The sequence below is a fragment of the Gymnoscopelus microlampas genome (genome assembly GCF_963454915.1).
Source record: "Gymnoscopelus microlampas genome assembly, chromosome: 9".
NCBI classification, from domain to species: domain Eukaryota; kingdom Metazoa; phylum Chordata; class Actinopteri; order Myctophiformes; family Myctophidae; genus Gymnoscopelus; species Gymnoscopelus microlampas.
This window is the reverse complement of record NC_139946.1, coordinates 56431055-56456069: the sequence shown is the minus strand read 5'-3', so window position 1 is coordinate 56456069 and position 25015 is coordinate 56431055. Positions and strand designations below refer to the sequence as shown.

Sequence of the window (25015 nt, the reverse complement as noted above, 5' to 3'; positions counted from 1 at the left end):
TCAAAAATCTTTAACTTCTTATTAAACAATTCTAGACTATTGTTTAACCTACCATTCAACTCTAAATCATCTAAATAAGAGGGTTGAAGGGTCAAAATAAAATAATAATAATAATAATATGTTTGTGAAAAAAGCTTCAAGTTTATGAAACTTTAACGCTTGTTTAAGCCACTTTTTAAGGGTCATACAAAATCAAAACCTAGCCCATTCAATTCAGCGTCCTCTTCTGAGTCTGAAAACATGTTTTTTAATTAAAACAAAATATTTTAGAAAAATGTGAGAAAAGCTAAACTTTGAACTATTTCAAAAATCTATAACTTCTTATTGCAGATCGGCTATTTTCTTTTTTTCTCTCTTTCTTATATTATTTGACAATTTGGCCAATGTTTGACCAGTTTATAGTATAGTTTGTTGATTACTTGTATTACAGTCTTTTTCTTTGATTTGTTTTCATTTATTTTTTAAGGTATTAAAATTATTACTTAAATTGTCAGGGTCTCGACCCACAGGTTGAGAACCGCAGACATCCTTCATGCACAAGGCGGACAGTGTTGCCAGATTTTGCGATAGAAATAAGCAACCAGGTCTATGGAAATTAGCCCAAAAGAAGCAACTATGACTAATTGAAAATAGCCAATCTACAAGCTCACAACGGGTTGCGATGCGACGCGCTGTGAGCTTGTAGATCTGCTATTTTAAAACAAAACTCTTATCTGGAAGAAAATGTGAAAAATTAGGAATATTTTTGAAACATTTTAATACGAATCTTGTATTGGGGGTCCCCCCTGGCATAACATGTGTTCAGATGGGGGTCCGTTGATTGGATAATAGCCTACATATTAATCTGGGGGTCCTTGACATGAAAATGTTTGAGAACCACCACTGGTTTAAACGACATTAAGGAAGCAAGCCCAAAAAACTTCACAGAAAAAGAAGCCCAAAGTCGCTTATAATAAGCGGATATGGCAACACTGAAGGCGGAGCTTGTTAGTTTTGAAATCATCAACACCGGAAGGCAGAGCAGAGGAAACGGCTGTTGGCTGAGAGATTTCTTTTTCAAACCGGGGTGCTTTCGTGTTTACTGTACTAGATAACAGGTAAGTTTAATTAGTTTATGGAATTAAAATGTTATCCAAACACGGTCGTACACGGTTACATGAACTAACACGTTCATGTAACCGTGCACGACCGAGTTTTAGCCATGGTTCACACGACGCTCGTCCTTTCACGAGCCTCATGGCCGGAATTTCAACCTGTTTTTTGCACTTTCAACCCGTACATCAACATAAATATTCATACTTCAACTATAAAGTGCTTACCGCACGGCCACGGATGTTACAATTTTAATCGGGTGTGTCTAAGTACCCGCATCTTCCGTATTGTTGAATAAAAGATATTTTAATCCGATCGGTGGCCATTTTCTCATAGTTGTAATGCATGTGTATAATGTAATACACCTCCCAACCGACGGTCGCGTAGTTTAAAGCATACAGAAAACTCGGAGAAAATGGCCACCGATCGGATTAAAATTACTTTTATTGAACAATACAGGAGGTACGGATACTTAAACCCTCCCGATTCAAATTGTAACATCCTTGGCCCTGGGCTAAGTGCTTTATATTTGAAATCTGAACGTTTATGTAGATGTATGGGTTGTAAATGTAGAAAACGTCATGATATGATCATGTTTCAGGACTAACGGTTTATCAACCGCGTTTACATAGAAAGCAATGTGTTTGCACCATCCTATTATAATTCTAGTAAGCTCACGGTGGTGGTGGTTGGTGGTAGGGTGGACTCTTGATCAAACTGCGCATGCGTCGTTGTGTGCCAGGTTTCGCGAGAGAAACAAGCAGCGAGGTCTATGAAAACGAGGCCAAACCAAACGAACCCTATAACACCAACATTGGCCCTAAAGCGCTTACAATCGGCGGACATGGCAACACCGACGCTACACCATAGACCCCGCCCACTCTCTGCTGTGGAAAGTAAACACTCCCGATTTTTTCCCCCACACACGATGCACATTAGCTCCATAAAGAACGGTTCTATGTCGTTCTCTTCCAGGATCGGGCGAACGTCCGCCAAGGCTCCGCTGTTTACCCTTTTGTATACATCGTATCCCAAAACTAATGGTAGATTCTAAACCGCACGGATGTTTAAGGTTTTGAAAATAGCTCATCTACAAGCTCACAACGCCTCGCGTTGCGTTGTGAAAATAGGGAGATGGAGAGAGAGAGAGAGAGGGACGGAGAGAATACTCAAATACCTTGAGTAAAAACACTTCACAGTACTGAAAATGAGTACAAATACTTAAAAGTACTGAAAATGAGTAAAAATACTTCAAAGTTGAAAAACAAAGTACAAATACTTAAAGATTGATAAAAACACTAAAAATACCTAAAAGTTGAGAACAGTAAAAATACTTAAAAATAGGGGGGCGCCACGACGGGGCGCGCGGGGGAGAAACCGCGCGACAGGACGTGCATTAACCCCAACTTTGCAAATACTTTCGCCTGCGCCCTTCACCGGGTATGGTCTAGTTTAATATAAATGGATGATGTTACAATGCGACAAGGCATCCTAAAACGTTAAAATATGATTCAACTTGTTAGTTGTAACATTAGCTCTTAAAAGAGAGCTAATGTTGGCCACATATCCCTTTGGTGAGGCCACATTTGTTTTGACTGTAATTATTATTTTATATATGAATCTTGTTTTTAACCTACAGTAAAAAGTAAAATAATTTAATTAAGAGACAGAGAGTACAAATGGTACCAATGGATCCTTAAAGGAGACACACATTTTTTTTGTATTTTTTTGGCTCCCCAGTGTCTCTTGTACCCCAAAAAATATTTTCTTTTAACATTCAGTCATTCATTCTCATTTCAGAGATTTTCAGAATGGGCGTGTCTGAACAGGCCATCTCAGAATGGCAAGTTTGCTTACCTCACCAAACTTTCTGCCCATGTATTTTGACAGACAGAATTGCTCAGTACCGCAGTACAGCACCCCCCTAGCCAACTGGACGTTTTGGTATTGCAGCTGAAAGTGCTTTATAAGCCTGAGAGAATTGACTTGGGATGAGTATATCTGAGTGTTGATTTAGGCTCAAACCTTTTGAAAATGGTTTGAGGGACATACACCATATGATATTAAATATCAAATATTTTTTTTTAATTCATGGTGTGTCTCCTTTAAGGAGAATAAATTAACATTGAGGATTTTAGTGTGCAGACAAATTTGGTAATCCGTTTTTTAACTTAAGTTTTGTTTTGCAGACAGTAGCTAACAAAAGCAGGTAATGTTTATCAGTGGTTCTCAAAGTGGGCTCCAGGGACCCTCGGGTCATTGGGGGGTTTCCATGTGGTTCCCAGCTAAATGAGATTATATAGCATGAAACTCAGTTTAACCACTTAACCCCTATAAATTGCCTATTTGAAAATGGCAGATCCACAAGCTCACAGTGCATGGTGATGCGTTGTGAGGGTGTAGATCAGCTATTAAACAAGATATGACAAGTCATAATATAGCCGCCAGCGGCAGGCTTTTTTTGCCCCAATACAGTCTATCACAGTAGAACCGAAATAGCAGAAAATGACTACATTACCCATGAGGCATTCTGAACGTACAACGCGTCCCCCTCTACCATTAAGTTACAGTGTCCAAGTTACAATACACAAAATACACCAAAATAATACTTTTCAATGGACTACTTGGGTAGCACTGATAACATTAACCACAGTAAGGTTCATAAAGTTTGTAGATGAGATGTTTACATTGTTAGTTCAGTCACGGTGACGACGTTAGCATTAACGTTAGCCGCATGCTAACGCTAAACGTCCGTTAGCTTAGCAACACGCTAACGGCTCATATTAAGTTGGTTTGGCTAATAATCATTAATCCCAACTAATGCCAACACAGTAATGGATGTAAACGTTCACAGACATGCTTTGGACATTATTATCAGGTTGCATTATGAACCAGCAGTTACACAATACAAGTAGCAGGCCATGCTAGCAGCTAACAACATACCAAGGCGGGTGCTGTAAACGACGGCCGTCCATTGGCTAGGACGGCCGTCCATTGGCTTTAAAGTAGTGTCTCCCCATTGGCTGTGAAGTAGTGAAGGACAGCCAGGACAGCCAATAGCAAAAAAAGTGTTGAATACATGTTGGAAATCTGTCGGGTCAGAGTCAGAGTGAATACAGAGCCGCGCTTTCAGCTGGCGGCTAAAAACAGTATAAACAACATTTGTGGAATATTTTTGAAACACTTTTGTAAATCTTGAGTCCTTAGCCAAGTACATACTAATTAGGGGGTCCTTGACATGAACATGTTTGAGAACCACTGATTTCATTTGTATAACATGAGTTCATTAATCAGTATGCATTGTGAAACACTTTGCCAAGTTCATCAGAAGAACTGGTTATCACACACCTTCAATTAACCCATTAAGACCTGAGGCCGATTCTACAAAATGCCTTCTAAATGTATTTGTTTTTAACTTGTGTTATTATGTCAGTGGTTCTCAAACTTTTTCATGTCAAGGACCCCAAAATGTATATGTATTTGGCCACAGACCCTCATCTCAAAATATTTTGTTCTAGGGACCCCCAGAAACAAAGATTTGAGTTACAAATGTTCGTTAAAAATTCAGATATACAAGCTCATATGAGCTTGTATATCTGCTGTTTTTGAGTAGCCAAAGTGTAAAATAATGCTTTTTAGGTCAAATCTAAAAATGACACAGAATCGAATGCACTTAAAAAGCGCATAACCATTCAGTGTTCAATTCAGGGATTTGAATCGTCATATATTTGTAACAATGATTACTGTCTCATTTCATCGTTCTTTGACAAACTTCTACCGTCTATTTAACAGGCCATCTAATGTCACCAAGAAAGCCCTTGCCTTAATTTGGATGGTACTACAGTTGGCAGTGGCTATGTAAGTCATCAATCAATCAACACATAAAGGAGAACACTCCATACACACACACACACCTAAAAGAAATGTGCTCAAAGTTTTTCCTAGTGCACAGTCACACGCACATTTTTGGATTGCTCCTTAAAATCCCATGTAACCATCTTCATAGTTTACGCCAGGCAAATTTAAGCTGAACCTAATTGTCTCTTTTACAGGCAGCTTGGTACACACCTGGCCGGGGAAAAAAACCTGCTACAGACTTCCTGGAGGAGCGATTGAGGAACACCAGGAAGCGCATGAGAAGGCTGAAAAGACCACACCACCAAGAACCAGAGGAACAGACCGTCCCTAGTACACCAGGTAATACTAATAACCGATGTTAATTATCCCCACCAGGCTAGATTGGACAGATGCAAGGGATTATATTTGCGGTCCCATGACTCTTCTGTCCATCATCTTCTAAAAACTAGTCTCAGGCACCGCTGGACCGATTGGCGACTTTTCACACACTCCAAGTAGGCCAGAACCTCAAATACTTGAAATCAGCTATAATGAATCTGTACTTATCATTCAACAGAATCTGATGTGCCTCCTGAAAAACTTATTGAAATGGTTGAATGGATGAAGGTCAGTAGGTGTCCAGTGTCCCAGGTTGAGGACTACATGAATCAAACATCTCTACATGGAGGCAAGTGGATTCGCAGCAATGGAACTAAAGGCCTACCGGAAATATTGGCGTATAGTTCCCTAGGCTTGTAGACAATCCTGGCATGGTAATACATTATTTTGCTATTGCAGTTTTGCCTATTTGAATGATACTCTATTTGACTGATACTCTGCAATGCACTACAAGTTTATGTTTAACCACCTAGACCCTACAATATATACTTTGTAGACAGGAGTCCACAGGGTTCTACTTGGTCCACTCCTTTTTTCTCAAACTGTTGTCACACAATGGTGTGTTTATCAAAGAGCTTATCTACAATACCCTACTGCTTGCATACACTCTTATAAGTAGACTCATAAGTGATTTTATTTTAATTTTCTCATTTTACAATTGTTTATATAATGTTATGTTCTCTTCTGTGTAGACCCAATCCTTCGATCTCCTAATCTCTCCACCTGGTGTGGAGAATTTGATTTGTGGGATTCCTCAAGAGGAAGAACTGCACACTTCAGGTGGGGGTTTCATTTAACATAATGGTTAAATAAACAATAATGAACTGTAACTATGTTTCTTAGCAGGTGCTGAGGTTATGAGTTGGGTCTCTTGGATTCTTTCCTGCTTTCTTCACTGTCCTCTGGTCATAGAGATGCTGAAGGGCAGAGCGCTTAGACCCCAAGGCGGTTACCCTCGGCACAACTTTGGGGTTTCACATAATGATATCTGGGTGGTTTTCTATCAGCTGACATGAAAAGCATTCTCTGACCGGGTCAGCCTGTGACTGAGCACTTGGTGTTCAGATAAAACTTGTATTCTGACCATGTGACATTGGTGTAAAATCACTCCTCTGTGTTTGTATAGGTGCACAACACATGCAGTTTGAGTCAGCCTGGGCCCTGACCAGAATCCCCTCAGCTACCTTCCTGCCAACACGCACTGTGCCCATCTTCATCTGCCTACAAGGACATCCGGGAACAGGTTAGCACCTTTTTACCCACGAGTAACAGAGCAACATAAGTTTAGTTGGGAATTAACTGTCCAATTGAACTATCAGGGCGACATATGAAAATATGCTTTAGAGGAATGTCTGGTGCTGTATGCAGTTTGGAACCCAGGATGTAAGGTGATGGAGACCTTTATTACACAAGAGGTGTATATATGGAGCCGACTAATTTGTTTGCTGATTCCATGATGACACATTGAGGTTAGACACTCCATAATTGGGCGTAGCTGCATTTGGAACTCCTTATATCAGGGGTCTTCAACCTTTTCAGGCCAAGGACCCCCTAACTGAGAAAGAGATGAAGAAGGGACCCCCACTATATATTACATAAAATTGTGTTGCAGATTAAAGCTTTTCATAGATGTTGGATTCATGTTAATGTGTATTGTCAGACATTTAACGACTTAAACCGTCAATACTTAGTAAACTTTCACTCTGTACTTGGTCTGCTCTTTTTCCCCTCTTTGCCGAAAATAGCCGATCTACAAGCTCGTAGATCGGCCATTTTCGGCTAAAGTTGTCTGTAGAATAGGGATGCTATTGTTCAAGTGGTTTGTATAAAGAAACAATGATCTTATCACAGAGATTTGGCCGACCCCCTGTAGCAACTCTGAAGACCCCCTAGGAGTCCCGGACCCCCTGTTGAAGACCCCTGCCCTGTTATGGCTGACTCATGGTGACATGAGCGTGGCATGGGGGATCTCCTGTAAGCCAATTTTAATATAGGTAATTGTCTGATCACAGTTATGAGAAAAGGCGTTCATCTGTATACATTTATCTATTGAAGAAAAGTGAAAATAGCAGATCTACAAGCTCGCAACATCTCGCAAAGTGATGTGTTGTGAACATGTAGATCGGCTACTCTCACTATTTTTCAACATTTTTAAATGCCTGGCCTGTTCTGGCCATAGTACATAATGGTATTATTGGCCCCGGTCATTGTCAGTCATTTCTTTTTTGTTTACAAAGCCTAAAAGTCGGAACCGAAATGTAATTCGTCCAATGTTTAATGCCAAAACGGTTACATTGTTGATCATAATTATTTGTATGACAATTAACCAAATGTTTTCCTAATTTACACACTTTTTCAAATGTATTTAGTCACTGTAGTTTGTTCTGTGGTTTGCTGTGTTGTAGGCTTATGCTGAGTTTAACAGGATCACCACCACACACCTAGAGACAGACTTCTTAGATGCTCTGGATCGCTATACACTACAATTGGTCACTATCTTAAAGTCCAAGAAAGGTGCCATTAGAGAGAAATTATCCGGAATTGTGCAGCAAATTGATGGGTAAGTCTACAACATGCTTCTTATATTTGTAATTATCATGACTAAGTTTATGTACAACCTATTACCCCAAATAGTACTTATGCTTCCCGGCTGTATTACAGAGTGTTAAAGTATTGCTAACTATTGATTGTTGTTGATAACTAAATGCTGTGGATTGTACTATTTTTAAATCACATCTCCAATCAGCAACTGTTCTCTGCAACTGTTCATCAAACATATATTGTGGTGTTTCATGCTGTAACTGTACTGTAACTTGTGATGGTCAGATCTTGAACTTTATTTGTTCATTATCCACTTGTAGAAACCCGACGTGACCGCGCTGGGTAGGCTTGTTCTCCGAGGCCTCCTTCTTCTGCTTGGAGATGACCACAGCAGTTTCTACACCACTGTCTTGGTAAGTTCTCATAGTTACACCTTAAAGGTCCAGTGAAATTACATTTTCGTTAATTTTATTTTGAAGTTTCAGTCTGAAACGGCCTTGCAAACCAATCAGAAGGTTCAATCCCTTCAGGCTATAGCACGGTGGAATCTCACTCACATGGTGTGCAGTGTAAGTGTTTGTAGCCTGCACTCACACGTTGCTCAAGGAAGAGAGAGATGGCCACTATGCAGAATGTTTGTTACCAAGTTGCTTATTTCTAGCCTAAAATGTTTTCAGATACATATTTTACTGTGCTGTTTACCATGAGTAATATACTGTCAAAAACAGTAGGCCAACCAATGTTGATAAAACTTCTCAATGCAGATGTGTGTGAAGTGTCTACATTTCCCTGTTGTAATGTTGTTTTTGTTTGGTTCTGTACAGGATTGTGACAGCGAAAGTGAAGACGCCTGGGCAGAGGTATCGGTCGGATTGCTGACTGTGAGCAGTGAAGATTCACCTCCCTCAGATGGTGTCGACCTTCAGCCAGTGTCAACAGCCATCATCCTTGAAGGAGGTATTGTGATGGATAATTTCCATAACCTCCCTCAAGCACCGTGCCTGCTGTTTAGCCTGACGTATGCACTCAATTTGAAGTACCCTAATGATATGAAGAACATATTGAACTTTATTCAAAGAGTGATGCTTGGCTTGGGAAAGGAAAAAACTACCCCCCAAACTGCAAAGTCTTAAAAACCTCCTGTCATTTTAGAAAGATTGTATAGTGGATAACTGGTAGTCAGGTTGTCCTCAGCCCTCCTTTGTGACAGTAGACTAAAATGCATGCATTTTATTTTTCTCATGCATGAGAAAATGTTGTAAAGTGATAGGAGTTCTAAATGAAGCCACTTTTATTCATTTTAAGTACTTTAGAGCTGCAAATTATTAAGACTTTGAATGTAATACCATTAAGTAAAAGTAAGGCACTTTTTTGAAATTGACAAGTGTTCACTTGTTCATGTGTGAAATAATGAATAACACTAAGCATATCACTTTTGTCAATCCTATCGTTGTAGAATTATTTAGTTTAAATACAGTGCAGACATAATCATTTCAGTGGGCAGTTGCTCATGTCTTCCAGAGTTCCAGCAAATCACTCATATTGTCATCATCAACACAGATACTGTTCGTCTTTAGTTGTGTTGAACAGGAGGAGAAGGATGGAGGGGCTACTAGGCTACAATTGCAGTAGCAACACAGAAATGTGTGAGGAATTAATTAGCATAATGACTTTGTGGACGAAAAGAGGCTCACAATCATTGGCTACTCTAAATTCTATAAAATAAAATACATTAAAAATGTGTATATATAGTGCTTGGTGTGGATGGCCCATTAGGCTTTATTAATTAAGCCATTTGTATTACTAGAGCACTTGTCAGTGTGTTTTGTCAGACCGTTGGTTTAGTCTGCAAAGTTAGTACACGTTTGGTCATTATAAGCCATGTTGGGTATTGTTTTTGTGGAATCGCTTGTAAATAATGGTGGTTTGGTTTGTAATTTAAACTTGCAGATCAATTATTTTCAAATAGCATTTTTATATAGGTGTAAAGTGCTCATGTGGCATATATTCACTTACAAAATATCCAAATGCTTGCAGACATTTTCACGATTTCTTTCATAAATAGCAGATCTACAATCTTCTATATGTTATATATTTCATCTGTTAAATCATAAAAACAATGCTTAAAGCAGTTCAAAGCAGGTCTAAATGCCTTGGTTCAATAAATGTGAAGATTCAAATAATATTGTCTGTCTTTATTAATATTTTCACATTTTGGGAAATGTAAGGTAATTTTGAACAAGATGTAGCCTTACAGTATATCAGCATACACATAATTTAAAATGTACATGCAGATTACCATTAGGTTGTTGGATGATCAGGATCAATATTGATTTCTAACATGATTAAGTATAATCAATTTATAAATTAAATCAGTGTTCGATTCCTGATGTTGATTCAACATAAAATCAACTAAAATGTGCATGCAGATTACCATTTAGATGATGGTTGAACCAATATTGATTCATAACGTTGATTCAACATAAAATCAGCGTGCAGAATACCATTTGGATGATGGTTGAATCAACGTTGATATAGTGTTAGTTAGTGGTTGAAACACAAACGTTGAATCAACAAAGATTAGGGTTGCGATTTCAGTACAGTTTCAACGTTGAGATCGAACGTTGATTCAACCGTTATGGCCGCCTATTTTTCAACGTTGATTCACCCATATTTTGCTATCTGGGTGAGCCTTTTAAGAAGGAGAAACCTGTATGGATATTATACTTTAATGATCATCATGATGCACAGATACACTTGACTTGCATGGACCGTCTAATTATCATTTTCAGTGACAGTCAAAGATGAATCAACACACAAATAAATAGTGTGGTATAAACCCAGCATTTATTTACCACATGGATCACTATCACTAGACCCAAAACGAGGGCAATCTATACTCAGCTGTAAAACGTTATGAGCGTGTTTACGCTGGCATACAGTATCATTAGCGCAAGATGACACATTTTGTGAAGTGGACCTTAAAGATGGTTTAAATGTAAATTACATTTTTGTTCTACTTAGGATGGCTATGCTGTCACAAGAATGTGTTTAATGTAGGCTTTATTGTGGTGAAGAAATTGATACTAGGGATGGTTTTATAGTTTAGTCCTTAATTGCCAGGGTACAGTTGGTGCACTTACTCACTGCAGTGAGTAGGCTATATGTCACTGAAAATAATAAGACTGTTGTGTTTTCCAAGGCTACCCATGGCCACCTTGACAGAGGAAATCCTGGGGGCCTGTTTCACAAAAGCAGAATTAGGGATTAAGCCTGGATTTAACAGCTATCCTGGCTGAATCTATCCAGGATCAGCCATGAATTGGATTCATGAAAGCTGAATTATCTTGCCAGATTAATTTAGCCACTCAACCCTGGATAAATGTATCCATGACTCGGTTTCATGAAAGCAATCCTACATTAGTTACCATTGAAATTTAGCTGTGAAATTAGCATCGTCCAGACCAGGCTTTATTAATCCAGTGCCTTGTTCTTCAAGGTTTGTGAAATATTATAAATTAGAATGTCATTGCATAGCGCATATAATGTAGATTTGTAGGCGATAATTCCAATGTTCACTTAAACTCCTCATGTTTAAGCCTAACCGAATAATATATTTACTAGTCCATACCCGTGGGCGGATATGCGCACATGATCTGGCAACCATGATCTGTTAACCCGGGAGCCAGTTCGTCCCATAGCTCGCGGGGCCATCCCACAGCCACATTCTTCTGACAGTTGGGGAAAGCGAAAAACAGGTTTTTTAAATCCTGATTCCATAATTCATTGTATTTGAATTAGGGCTGGGACTTTAACTGATTCATTTAGATTAATTAATTACAGAAAATGAACGCGATTAAAAAAATTAATCGCATTCTAATCGCGCTGAGTTTATGCACCACAGAACTGGACGAGTTTCAGGTGTACCGATCATACCAGTGCACCAACCAACAGCCAACACACCCCAGTGCACGCAATGGGACAAGAAGCCGATCAGACTGCTTTGCTTGGCCCAGTGGATGGGACATTTAGATTTAAAAAACTCTCTGATGGAAGGGTGGATAAAAACACGGTTGTGTGCAGAACTATTTTTTGTTGCTTAAACTTATGTATTCACTCATTGATTCACTCATATACCAAAATCTGTTTTAACTGAAAAGAAATTGCTTCTCAGGTCAAATATTGATATGTGATTAAACATGCGATTAATTTCGATTAATTAATTCAATTCAATTCAATCTTTATTTCAGACCCAGGAGGATCCATATCACAAGAAAACAACACCACACAATAAAAACAGAAAATAAAATAAAATAAATAAAAATAATGCAAATAGCTCACATTGTTCAGTTTCTGACATACAGACATGTGCGCCAATGGTTCCACAGTCTAGAGGTGAACCTGACAGAGCTTCGTGTGGGGTCTGTTATGACAGCGATTATGTCATTTACTGACTCCGATGCTCTACACATAAACCTATACATAAGGTTGTGTAGCACAGCAGCACAGGTGGGTACCCCAACACTAACAAACATCTGGCTTGCACTGGAGCTTCTTGGAGCTCTCAGCAGCAGCCTCATGCAGTCATTATAGGCCACTGTAAGGCGCCTGATGCTGCCTTGCCTGAAGCGACTCCAAAGGTGGGCAGTATACAGTGGTGTACAGAAGGATCTAAACAGTGAGATCACAATTAATTACAAAGCCTCTAATTAATTAGATTATTTTTTTTTATCGAGTCCCAGCCCTAATTTGAATACATGGAGCTCCTCTTAATGTGCAGGAGACAGGTTGGTCCTTTGAGTAAGAGGTGAAAACATTGCTGCTGCAACATTTAAATATCTACCTATAGAAGTCGGACAATATGAAACATGAAATACACATATTTGGTTTGACGATGAATGAATCTTCTTTTAGGTACTCTGGGGGAGCAAGTTGCTTTTCCTCTACCAATCGTGGCCTTCCGAATCCCCCTATCTTTACCTTTAAATGCACTAAATCTCTGTCTGTGAGTTATGCAGTTTCCACTGCAAAACTCCAGAACTGTCTCAGCATTATGATAGTGGGTATGGAGGGTCATCAGCACATCACAACTCAACTTTTAGACATCGATAAAAACACAATTTGACTTTAGACCCAATTGACTTTAACCTGATTTAATGGTTAATTTATTTACATTTATAAATGACATAAAAAGTGATTTTATGAAAGATTTTATATTTAAAGACGCACTGAAGTGACATTTTCGGTCATTTTATTTTGAAGGTTCAGCCTGAAACGCCGGCTCAACGACTCTAAACCAATCAGAAGGTCCCATCCCTTCAGGCTATGGGACGTTGGATCTCAATCACTTCAGCCGTGGGCAACACGGCTAGTGTTTGTTTACAAGTGAGAGAGAGACGGCCAGTGAAGCGCGTTTGCTACTACCTGGCTTAGTTCTAACCTATAATGTTTTCAGATACATATTTTAGTGTGCAGATGAAGTTTAAAATGAGTAATACACTCATCTTCAATGAGATTCAAAACGGAGTATCTCTGTAATTAAAACCAGCTGTGTTTGAAGAACGTGCAGCTATGGGAATCAAACAGGTGCACGTAATCAAGATTCTTTTATATTCATGAAGGCTGTCTGATGTCATCACGCAGCACGTTTTCGTTTACAGGAAGTAATTAAGATTGGCTTTTTAGGGGCTTTAGATATAAAAATACACAAAAATGGGTTTTTTTCATTTTTTTGGGCATCTATTGTTAGGTGTGCCCATATGATGACCACGGATATGCTCTAAAAGTGTGAAAAACATATTTTTCATTTCACTACACCTTTAAGGTTTATTTTTGTATTTTTTTTTACAAGCATATTTGATTGTGACTGTTAGGTAAAAGTAAACTCTAACACTACAGTGAAATATCCTTCAGTCTTTAACATGTGCTCATGTAACAGAGATTAGTGGGTTCCACTTGCTCCCTAAGTAAGGGCATTTCTTATTGGTTAGTGGGCGGCACCTTATTGAGTAACACAGGTGTCCATGTTAGAGGGGTGCCAGTCTTGATTATATTTGCCCAAGGTAAGATGTGTTCCTCAGCACACTATATTTTCAATAAGAGTTTACTGTGATACTGTGATGTATACTGGTCATTCTAAACATGCTAAATGTACCTACATGAAGTAGTGATGCTTTGTACATGTTTTCAGTTAGTCATTTTCAGTCATACCAAACAGTATATTGTCTACAACAAACTGCTGTTAATTCTGTTGTAGACGTGCTGCTGCATCGCGGGTGTTACACCAAAAGCGGTTTCTGACCAAAGAATTGTGTCTATTCCTACCAGGTACATATTGTTTTGTTTTATTTCATTGTATTGTATTGTATGTTTATTGATTGTTAGAATAGGCCAGTCTTGATTATATTTGCCCAAGACGTGCTGCTGCATCGCGGGTGTTACACCAAAAGCGGTTTCTGACCAAAGAATTGTGTCTATTCCTACCAGAATAAACTGTCAACAAAGAGAGGGTCTGGAACTTCATTCATCCACACAACACAACGCAGATCAACTGTTACAATGGTGCCTTGACCCATTTCCTGGATTCGTCGTTGGAGCACTGACTGCACCGAGTCATTCCAGGAATTCGAATGGTGTTGCTATTCCAGGAATCCGCCTATTGCGCAAGATCACGTGGTGGCGACGTTGGGGTAGTACTTTTTCTTTTCGCCACCAGAGGGTAGTAGGATTCCATTCTGTTGCTCTTTGGAGATTGAGAGTACAACTATTTGCACAGCAGTAGTGACTTTCTTGTTTTGTTTTGTTTTATGTTTTTGTTAATTGCACAGTAGCACATATTTTGTGACACTAATAGTGTTTCATGGACATTCTCTGATTTTCAATTTTTTTTTAATTTTCTTTACTTGACTGCATTATGGATTTTGGTTTTGGGAGGGGCAGGGGTGCATTGTACACTCCAATTCCATCAGTTGGCAGGGGCAGTCAGAGGTTTCAATTGCCACAAGGCACATCTACCCCTATGCCTGGCCATGTGAAATTACCAGGTAGTGATGACATCTTTGGTATTGGGAGGGGTACGCTGCTGTCCACTCCAATTACATCGGCTGGTGACAACAGTCGCCGAATTCAGTCATCCACCCCTATACCTGATCTTGAGTTTTTTCCAGGTGACAATGTTACCGACAATGTACTTCCACAAGCTAGTAATGTGTGTTCAAACCGCCAGGGAGTTGTGGGTGGGTCTGTGAGCCTTATAGCGGAAATAGCCACAGAGATTGGCCTTTCAATTGGCGAGAGTATTGCCTCATGCATTGAGTCAAAGTTGGGCATTGGGGTTAAATCCAATATGACTGGGAACACGCAACATTCAGTGGGTGTAGATCCTTCCATCTTGAATGTAGTAGTGAAATCTGAGATCAAGGAACCAGCAGGGTTTAAGGGGGACAACTCTGATGCTTTCACAATACTTGAATGGGAGACAGTAATGATGAGGTACTTAAATAAGAAGGGGTTCCCAGTGGCAGATCAGGCTGAGGAAGTTCTGGGCAAACTTATGGGGAGGGCACGTGATGTGGTTAGGGTGGGTATACGCAGTAATCCATCATTTGATCTGTCTACTGGCCCGGGTCCCATCTTTGACATACTAAAGCAGCATTTCTGTGACACAGTTTCCTCTAGCATGCCACTCGCTGATTTTTATGCCACCTTACCATTCCCAAGTGAACACCCCTTTGATTACTGGCTCAGGCTGAACAGGGCTATGGAAGTGACAGAGGACTGTCTGAGGAGACAGAGTAAGACATTTGACAACCCATCCCGTGAGCTTAGTGCCATGTTTGTACGCCATTGCCCTGACCCTGAGCTCTCTCTCATATTCAAGTGCAAGTCACTGCAGCAGTGGACAGCTGCGGAAATTCATGAGAAGCTAGTTGAGCACAGGAGAGATAGGAGGCCTTCGTCTCGTCCTATGGTGGCTGCAGCTATTACCACACAACGGCAGGAAATCAGTCCAACTGCTCACTTCACTGCACCTGCCAGTAAGCCTAGCATTGATCATGTCCCTGTGCAAGTTACAAATCAGTCCCCTCATAATCCCCCTGACCGATTTGAACGTCTGATCTCTATGTTGGAAAGGGTTCTGGAGCAGAATCCACTACAAGCTCAGACCCATGCTGGGATGAACAGTAGTCCTCAGAGGAACCAGAGGAACCGATTTAGGCCTGCGATGCCATGTGGTGTGTGCGGAGATGTTGGGCACACTACTAATTTCCACTGTAGGGCAAACCACCTATGTTTCTTATGTCATGCATCTGGGCACACACGTGCTGAATGCCCAAAGTCAGCAGCCACGCAAGCAGTAAATGTGGTGCCAGGGGAAGCCACTGATCAGGGAAACTAGTTGGCCTGCATTTGGAGGGGGCGAGTGTTTGGCCTTATTCTGAGCCCCTAGATGTGATAGATGATGAGATTGAATCTGTTTACCGAAGTGTGTGTGAGGAGAGAAAGTTGGGACAGAGAGTGATACTGCAGAACATTCAGAGACTACCGCCTTATGATGACTTGTTCTATGAGAATGTCCTGCTTGGTGGCAAAGTAAATGTGAACGCCATGCTGGATAGTGGATCAATGGCTTGTACTGTGAGTTCAGACATCATGCCCCGTCTGTTACAGGAAGGAGTGTTGAGCGGCCCCTCACTGCTACCTACCGATGTGGTTATAGTTGGATGTGGTGGTTTGAGAACAAGACCTTCAGGGGTGTGTGACCTGGAGGTGGAAGCATTTGGCTGCCATGTATTAGTCCCGACACTGGTAGTAAATGGCCAAGATGATGACTTAATTATTGGGAGTAATCTGTTGAGATACTTGATTCGCCAGCTGAAGTTGGAGAGAGGCTTAATGAGTGACGTTCTCCCGACGGAGCACGGTGACGCCGGGAACGGCAAGCTACTGAGTTTGGTGGCAAACGTGGAGAGATGGACCGGCGGCGACGTGCCTGATAAAGTGGGAACTGTCAAAATCAAGGGTGCAGTGACTTTGGAGCCCATGAGTGAGCACCTTGTCTGGGGCAAGCTACAGAGCGGGACTGACATCTCAGTGGGCAGTGCAGTCATTATTGAGCCCAGCAGTGCTAGATCAAGGCCAAGTTCTGTTCTCATTGGAAAGACAGTGGCTCTGCTGAGGGGTGATGGTTGGCTGCCTCTGAAAGTTATGAACCCGTCTAGTAAGCCTGTAACCCTGAAGCGGAACGCAAAGCTGGCTGACGCCTACACATGCATGGCACTGGAAGAATTTGACTGTTCTGATGTTGATGTTGCTCCACAGCCCATTGTGCAACAACAGGTGCAGAGGTCGGCTGGTGCTCAAAAAGACTGTCAAGTAGGGTCAAATCTGACCAGCGACACTTCCAGCATCTCTGAGTGTGAGGGTAATGACAGGCGGGATGAGCATTCTGACTCGGTTCTGCATGGTTTAGGGTTGACGGACATAGATGTTGACTCCTGTGACGTGTCCCCTGAGTGCAAGGAGAAGCTGCTTGACCTGGTGGCCCAGTACCACACTGTCTTCTCTAGACATAAGCTGGATTGTGGCAAAGCTACTGGCTGTTACCACCGCATTCGCCTTCTTGACGAGAAGCCCTTTCGGTTACCATACCGACGTGTTGCACCCACTCAGTATGAGAAGCTCAGACAAGCTCTGAATGAGATGGAGGAGCAGGAGATCATACGGAAGTCCAGTAGTGATTTTGCCTCACCGCTGGTGCTTGTCTGGAAAAAGTCAGGAGATCTAAGACTGTGCACTGACTTCCGGTGGATTAATGCACGCACCATCAAAGACGCCCACCCCCTTCCTCACCAAGCTGATGCTTTGGCCGCGCTGGGTGGCAATGCCTACTTCTCCACCATGGACCTCACCTCCGGGTATTACAACGTTGAGATGCACGAGGAAGATAAGAAGTATACAGCTTTCACGTCACCGTTCGGGTTGTACGAATATAATCGCATGCCCCAGGGCCTGTGCAACAGCCCTGCAACATTCATGCGGATGATGTTGGACATCTTTGGGGATCAGAACTTCCTGAGCCTATTGTGCTATCTGGACGATGTGCTGGTGTTCGCACCCACAGAGGAGCTGGCATTGGAACGCTTGGAGATGGTATTCAGGCGACTCAAGTCTCACAATCTGAAGCTGGCCCCTATGAAATGCTATTTCCTGCGGAAGTCAGTGAAGTTCCTTGGGCATGTTGTTAGTGCTGATGGTATAGCCACGGACCCAGAGAAGGTGCGTGCCATTACTGAACTGTCAGAGGCTGACTTGATGGAGGATGACAGGAATGTTCCTTCCCGCCGGAAGGTCCGTTCATTTCTTGGAATGGTGGTTTTCTATCAGCAGTATATTGAGGGATGCTCCTCCATAGCCAAGCCTCTGTTTGCATTGACCACTGGGAAGAAAGCTCCTCGCTGGAAAGGGAAGAAACGTCGCGCACAACAACGTGAACTGACTGCTGATGATTGGACTATTGAGTGTCTGCAGGCATTCCATCAGCTTAAACAGGCTTTGCTCGATCAGGTCCTTTTGGCCCACCCTAACTTTGATGAGCCATTCCTGCTGTCGGTGGACGCTTCCAGTAACGGTCTTGGTGCTGTATTGTCTCAGGTGCCTGTGGGTGGAAAAATTGCCAGGCCTATCGCCTTTGCCAGCAAGTCACTCACCTATGCTCAGTCACGTTATCCAGCACACAGATTGGAGTTTTTTGCTCTAAAGTGGGCAGTGTGCGATAAGTTTCACCATTGGTTGAGGGGTCATCCGTTTACTGTATGGACGGATAACAATCCAGTGACATACATACTGACCAAAGCAAAGTTGGATGCGTGTGAGCAGAGGTGGATTTCCAAGTTAGCACCTTACCAGTTTGACATCAAATACATCCCTGGTCCTAAGAACATTGTTGCGGATGCCCTGAGTAGAGAGCCCTTCGTCCAGCCCAGTGCACTCCATCGTTTGACGAGGGTGGCATATGACACTCTGCTGGCTGAGGCTGCTGCTGTGGGGCCAGGTCTGGTGCAGGATGTGTTCCGCTGGTCAACTCATCCAGTTGACAGGGCCTCTGGTGCAGGGCCTGCTGCTGGTTCCCCGTCTGTGACATGTGCTTCCCAGTCTGTGACTGTTGCTAAATCTGGTGCTCTGTCTAAACAGGAGGTGGCTGCAGTGCTCCATGGCCATAGTCAGCAAGATTGTGGTGTTTGGCCGTATGCTCTGCTGTTGCCGCAGTTTCCCCAGACGGTGTTGCCGTCGGAGCAGGTTGGAATTGAGCTCCTGTCACATAGTCAGCTGATGGGGATGCAGAGAGATGACAGTGTGTTGAGCAGAGTAATGGCATTTGTGGAGAGAGGGCGGAGACCGTCAAGAAGGGAACGTGATGCTGAGCCCGTTGATGCCATTCGATTGCTGAGGAGCTGGGATAAGTTGAAGATGAGGAGTGGTGTGTTGTACCGGGTGTCTAAAAATCCTGTTACAAGGAAGACGACATGCCTGTACGTTGTTCCCCAGTCGCTCCGGGACAGGGTGCTGAAAGGTGTTCACGACGAGGCAGGCCACCAGGGGCAACAAAGGACCCTGTACCTCACGAGACAGCGGTTTCACTGGCTTGGACTGGAGAAGGATGTGAGGGAGTATGTTCGCTGCTGCAGACGATGTGTGTTCAGTAAGACGCCTGAGCCTGAAGGTAGAGCCCCCTTGGAAAGCATTATAACATCTGAACCTCTTGAACTTGTATGTATAGATTTCTGGACTGCTGAGGATTCTGCAAACCAATCTGTTAATGTGCTTGTTGCCACTGACCACTTTACCAAGATGGCACATGCCTTCCTGTGTCCCAACCAGACTGCTAAGGCTGTTGCACACCAGCTTTGGCATAACTACTTCTGTGTTTATGGTTTTCCGGGCCGCATTCACTCAGACCGGGGGGCTAATTTCGAGAGTGCCTTGATCGCTGAACTCTTGAAGGTTGCTGGTGTCCAGAAATCTCATACAACGCCATATCACCCTATGGGCAACGGCTCATGTGAGAGGATGAACAGGACCTTGGGAAACATGATTCGTGCTCTGCCTCCGAGAGCCAAACACAAATGGCCGGAAGCATTGAAATCCCTCACATTCGCGTACAACTGTACTGTTCATGAAACCACAGGTTTTGCGCCGTTTTTGCTGATGTTTGGGAGGATACCGAGGCTGCCCATTGACATGGTCTTTGGTTCTGTCATGGACGACCCGGAGGTGGTGGACTATGATCGGTATGTCCAGTCATTGCGGAGGGACATGAGAGAGGCTATGGAGATAGCACAGGCTGCTGCGACCAAGCAGTTGAAGAGGCATGCTGACCTTTACAATCTGAGGGTTCGCGGAGCTCCTGTGGAGATAGGTGATCGTGTGCTGTTGGCTAACAAGGGAGAACGTGGGAAGAGGAAGCTTGCTGACCGCTGGGAAAATGCAATCTACCTGGTTGTTGGACTGAATGCCGACAGTCACACCTTCAGAATTCAGCATAGCTCCTCAGGCCAGGAGAAGGTGGTGCATCGTAACTTGATCATGCCTGTGAACTTCCTTCCTCTCCCTGATGATGCCTCTGATGATGGGATGGAGGTGTCTGCTGTGTCTGATTCTGATGATTTGGATAATGAACCTGGGATGGTGGATGAGGATGCTGTTTCGGATGATGCGGTGGAGTATAGGACCAGAGCATGGGTGTCGGATCTCCCTTCTGAGAGGACCAGTGAGGCGGGTGTGGAGGATGATGCTCGGACTTTGGACACTGAGCGGCTTGATCCGGCTCCTTGCCTGTCATTACCCGTCACCTCTGGTGCGTTGGAGGGACTCACTGATCTGCCTCCTGTTTCCACCTTGGATGCTGCATTGTCCAGTCTATCTGTCCAGTCGGGGGATTCCGGCGGATCAGCCCCTGAGCTCGACAGTGGAGGGCTTGAGTGCAGTGGTGAACAGTCATGCACAGCCCAGACTCATGCTTCCATGCCCCATATTCAGTGTCCCGTTGCGCCTTCCCCCACCCCACACCCCACAGCTGCTTTAGTTGGGCGTAGGGGGTCTAAGCGCAGGTCTAGAGCGGGGAGGGTGTTTAAACCAGTGAGGAGACTTATTGAGATAATGCATCAGGAGAGTGCAGTACCTGTTGGTTGAATTGGTGGGTTATACTATGGGGAGTGTTTTCTTTTTTCTTTTATCTGTGTTTTTGTTACACTTGTTGAGCCATGTCGCAGTCACATGCGTATATGACATGTAACAGGCATGTTGTTCCTATGTGCGGTGAGGGGTTTTGGCCGTCCTCTTTTTGCACTAATTCTTGTGAAGAATGGTCTTTTGACTGGGGTGTGTGACTGTAGTACGGTATGGGATGCTCAATGGGTGTGTTTCTTTGTACATAGTTTATGATGTTGTGTACCTGTTTTTTTTTTGGGGGGGGGTTTTCCCCACCTCTTGGTCAGATTTTGATTTGTTTTTGGTGAGCAAGTGGATTTCAGCAGGGGGGAGTGTAACAGAGATTAGTGGGTTCCACTTGCTCCCTAAGTAAGGGCATTTCTTATTGGTTAGTGGGCGGCACCTTATTGAGTAACACAGGTGTCCATGTTAGAGGGGTGCCAGTCTTGATTATATTTGCCCAAGGTAAGATGTGTTCCTCAGCACACTATATTTTCAATAAGAGTTTACTGTGATACTGTGATGTATACTGGTCATTCTAAACATGCTAAATGTACCTACATGAAGTAGTGATGCTTTGTACATGTTTTCAGTTAGTCATTTTCAGTCATACCAAACAGTATATTGTCTACAACAAACTGCTGTTAATTCTGTTGTAGACGTGCTGCTGCATCGCGGGTGTTACACCAAAAGCGGTTTCTGACCAAAGAATTGTGTCTATTCCTACCAGGTACATATTGTTTTGTTTTATTTCATTGTATTGTATTGTATGTTTATTGATTGTTAGAATAGGCCAGTCTTGATTATATTTGCCCAAGACGTGCTGCTGCATCGCGGGTGTTACACCAAAAGCGGTTTCTGACCAAAGAATTGTGTCTATTCCTACCAGAATAAACTGTCAACAAAGAGAGGGTCTGGAACTTCATTCATCCACACAACACAACGCAGATCAACTGTTACACTCAGCCCCTCCCATACCCATGCTCATGAACACATTAAAAAAGCTTTCATTGAATGTTTTTTGGTGAACGGTGAGCTGTACACATCTGTTTGACACTAATGAACGCAAACATGAGCGTCATGTTTCATCTGAGTTCAGTATTCAGTATTATCATTTTATCCATAATAGTGCATTCAGCTACTTCTTTGATGACTAAGATAATGTCATATAATTATTATTATTCAGATTAATATTTAAATATAAATATTAATCATGTGTAAACCCTAAAGGCTTTCACTTCATATCATCCACAGGACAAACCAAACCAACGAGAATGAACCCCATCAGCCATTCTGTTTCAGGTAAACACCCATTATCTTCATATATGTGTTTTTCTTTCTTTCAACTTAACAATCTTAAGATTTACAGTATGTTATCCTTTGATTTTTATAAAGGCAAACAGGATTTCTTGAGGGAAAATCGGGAGGCTTTAGTCAGTAAAGTGAAGAATGTGCGTCCCATCCTTGATTATCTGCAAAGTGAGGGGTTCCTTCCTGAAATAGTCGCCAACATCCAAGCTGAGTTCACACCTCAACAAAGCATGAGGAGGATCCTTAACAGCGTGACCACCACTGCAGCAGCAGAGACCTTGTACAAAGCTCTTGTCATACATGAGGAGTTGCTCATGGAGGAGTTACTAGGTCTGGGATAATTTAATGGTTAATTTATTTACATTTATAAATGAAATATGAAGCATATTTGACTGTGTGACTGTTAGGTAAAAGTAAACTCTAACACTACAGTGAAATATCCTTCAGACTTTAACATGTGCTCAGCCCCTCCCATACCCATATGCTCATGAACACATTAAACAAGCTTTCATTGAATGTTTTTTGGTGAACGGTGAGATGTACACATCTGTTTGACACTAATGAACGCAAACATGAGCACCATGTTTCAGTTAACAGTTGTACATCTGAGTTCAGTATTCAGAATGATCATTTTATCCATAATAATGCATTCAGCTACTACTTTGATGACTAAAATAATGTCGTATAATTATAGGATATTATTCAGATTAATATTTGAATATAATATTAATCATGTGTAAACCCTGCAGTAAAGGCTTTCACTTCTCTCATCCACAGGACAAACCAAACCAACGAGAACGAACCCCATCAGCCATTCTGTTTCAGGTACACACCCATTATCTTCATATATGTGTGTGTTTTTCTTTCTTTCAACTTAACAATCTTAAGATTTACAGTATGTTATCCTTTGATTTTTATAAAGGCAAACCGGATTTCTTGATGGAAAATCGGGAGGCTTTAGTCAGTAAAGTGAAGAACGTGGAGCCCATCCTTGATTACCTGCAAAGTAACGACTTCCATCATGAAATGGCCGCCAACGTCCAAGCTCAGACCACACCTCAACAAAGCATGAGGAAGATCCTTGACAGTGTGACCACCGCTGAAGCAGCAGAGACCTTGTACAAAGCTCTTATCAAAAAGGAGTTACTGGGTCTGGAATAATACCAGGGAGGGATCTACGGTGGGTGGACCTGCATAGAGAGGCACAGGCCCACCCAGATTGACTCTGCATGGGCCTACCCAGAGTTACACATTTGTCCTAATGTCAATCAAATGAAGTGAAGCATACATAATGTGATAATGTACATTGTTGTTGGAACATAAACACAGACAGGGTGACACTGAGCCTTGCTCACATGTGTTTATATGTTTCATGTGCAGAACCTTTAAAATGTTTCATTATTCATCAGGCTGTAGGTTTATATGGGAAAACATTTTGTAATAAATTAAACTAACCCTTGGATAAGATGTGATTTATTTTTGTAATGAAATGATTTGGTCTACAGTTCAAACATGTACATACATGTATAACCAGTTCATTATGCCAGGATCAATAAGACTGTAAAAACAACAAAATAAAAACGAAAAATAAATCCAAAGATACAACACAACTGTCCTTACAGTATGTACTTTTTTACTTTATAATATCATGTATAGTTTATGTAGAAATAGTAGAATGGATGTCTACCAAAATGTGATTTGTACTCATAGTATCTTCATTTTAAGGTTGTTTTATCATAGAGTCACATTTTCATGTCTTTTAACTCCATAGAGAATGTTAACATCACAGGTTCAATCTCCTCACTGGCCTTCTGCCATGCTCACTTAAGCCTCTCCAAATGGTCCAGAATGCAGCAGCACGCCTGGTCTTGAACCAGCCAACATGTTCACATGTCTCTCCCCTTCTCCACTCCCTCCATTGGCTCACACTTAATGCCCTCACAGAGTACAAAACACTGACGTCCTACAAAGCAACCACAGCTATGACCCCCCCATGTCTCCAAAGCCTGATAAAACCCTACAACCCATCCCACTCACTCAGATCAGCTAACACAGGGAAGCTGTCAGACCATTGTGTTGAATGAATCCAGAACACAAGCAGGTTGCTGTCATTTAAAGTTCTCTATAAGCAGCAATGTGTGAGTGATCATTCTGTGTATCAAATATAATTGTATTCCAAGACAACGTTGCTCTTCCATGGGCAGAGAGAGAGAGAGAGAGAGAGAGAGAGAGAGAGAGAATAAGATTGCATTGTGGATAATGGCTTGCGCCTTGCGCTGTCTTCTCTTAAACCATAAAGACCAGGAACGCATCTCTGTCATTTTTAGATTTCTTTGGGCTATTCAAAAATAGCAGATCTACAAGCAACAAGCTGTAGATCTGCTATTTTTCAAAAATCATGAACATTTGTACAAATCTTTGAATATATATTTTAAAGCCACCGTTTTTAACTCAAATCTTTGCTTCTGGGGGGTCCCTGAAACAAAAATATTTTGAGATGGGGGTCCGCAGTCAAATACATTTTGGGGGTCCAAGACATGAAAAAGTTTGAGAATCTCTGATTATAGCAACATATGTTTTTTTCCAAAAACTGATTTAGAAGACATTTGTAGAATCCCCCAGAAGC

At 42.0% G+C, this 25015-nt stretch overlaps 1 protein-coding gene and 2 long non-coding RNA genes across 3 annotated transcripts in view; all 3 read left to right on the top strand.

The window, feature by feature from the left end:
* Positions 1 to 23550, top strand: part of LOC311051679 (uncharacterized protein) — a gene marked incomplete at its 3' end in the record, with an annotated part of 213885 nt that extends 190335 nt beyond the window's left edge. The window contains exon 13 of the mRNA XM_084066262.1: positions 23312 to 23550. Coding sequence (XP_083922388.1) covers positions 23312 to 23550 — 239 coding nt within the window. The remainder of the gene's footprint in view (positions 1 to 23311) is intronic.
* Positions 1009 to 7310, top strand: LOC311051343. Its single transcript, XR_014601406.1, has 7 exons — positions 1009 to 1097; positions 4885 to 4950; positions 5145 to 5289; positions 5507 to 5702; positions 6021 to 6108; positions 6455 to 6571; positions 7180 to 7310. It is a non-coding gene; the product is annotated as an uncharacterized lncRNA (long non-coding RNA).
* Positions 7756 to 9270, top strand: LOC311051344. The gene is made up of 3 exons (XR_014601407.1): positions 7756 to 7888; positions 8190 to 8282; positions 8694 to 9270. It is a non-coding gene; the product is annotated as an uncharacterized lncRNA (long non-coding RNA).
* Positions 23551 to 25015: the final 1465 nt, after the last annotated feature.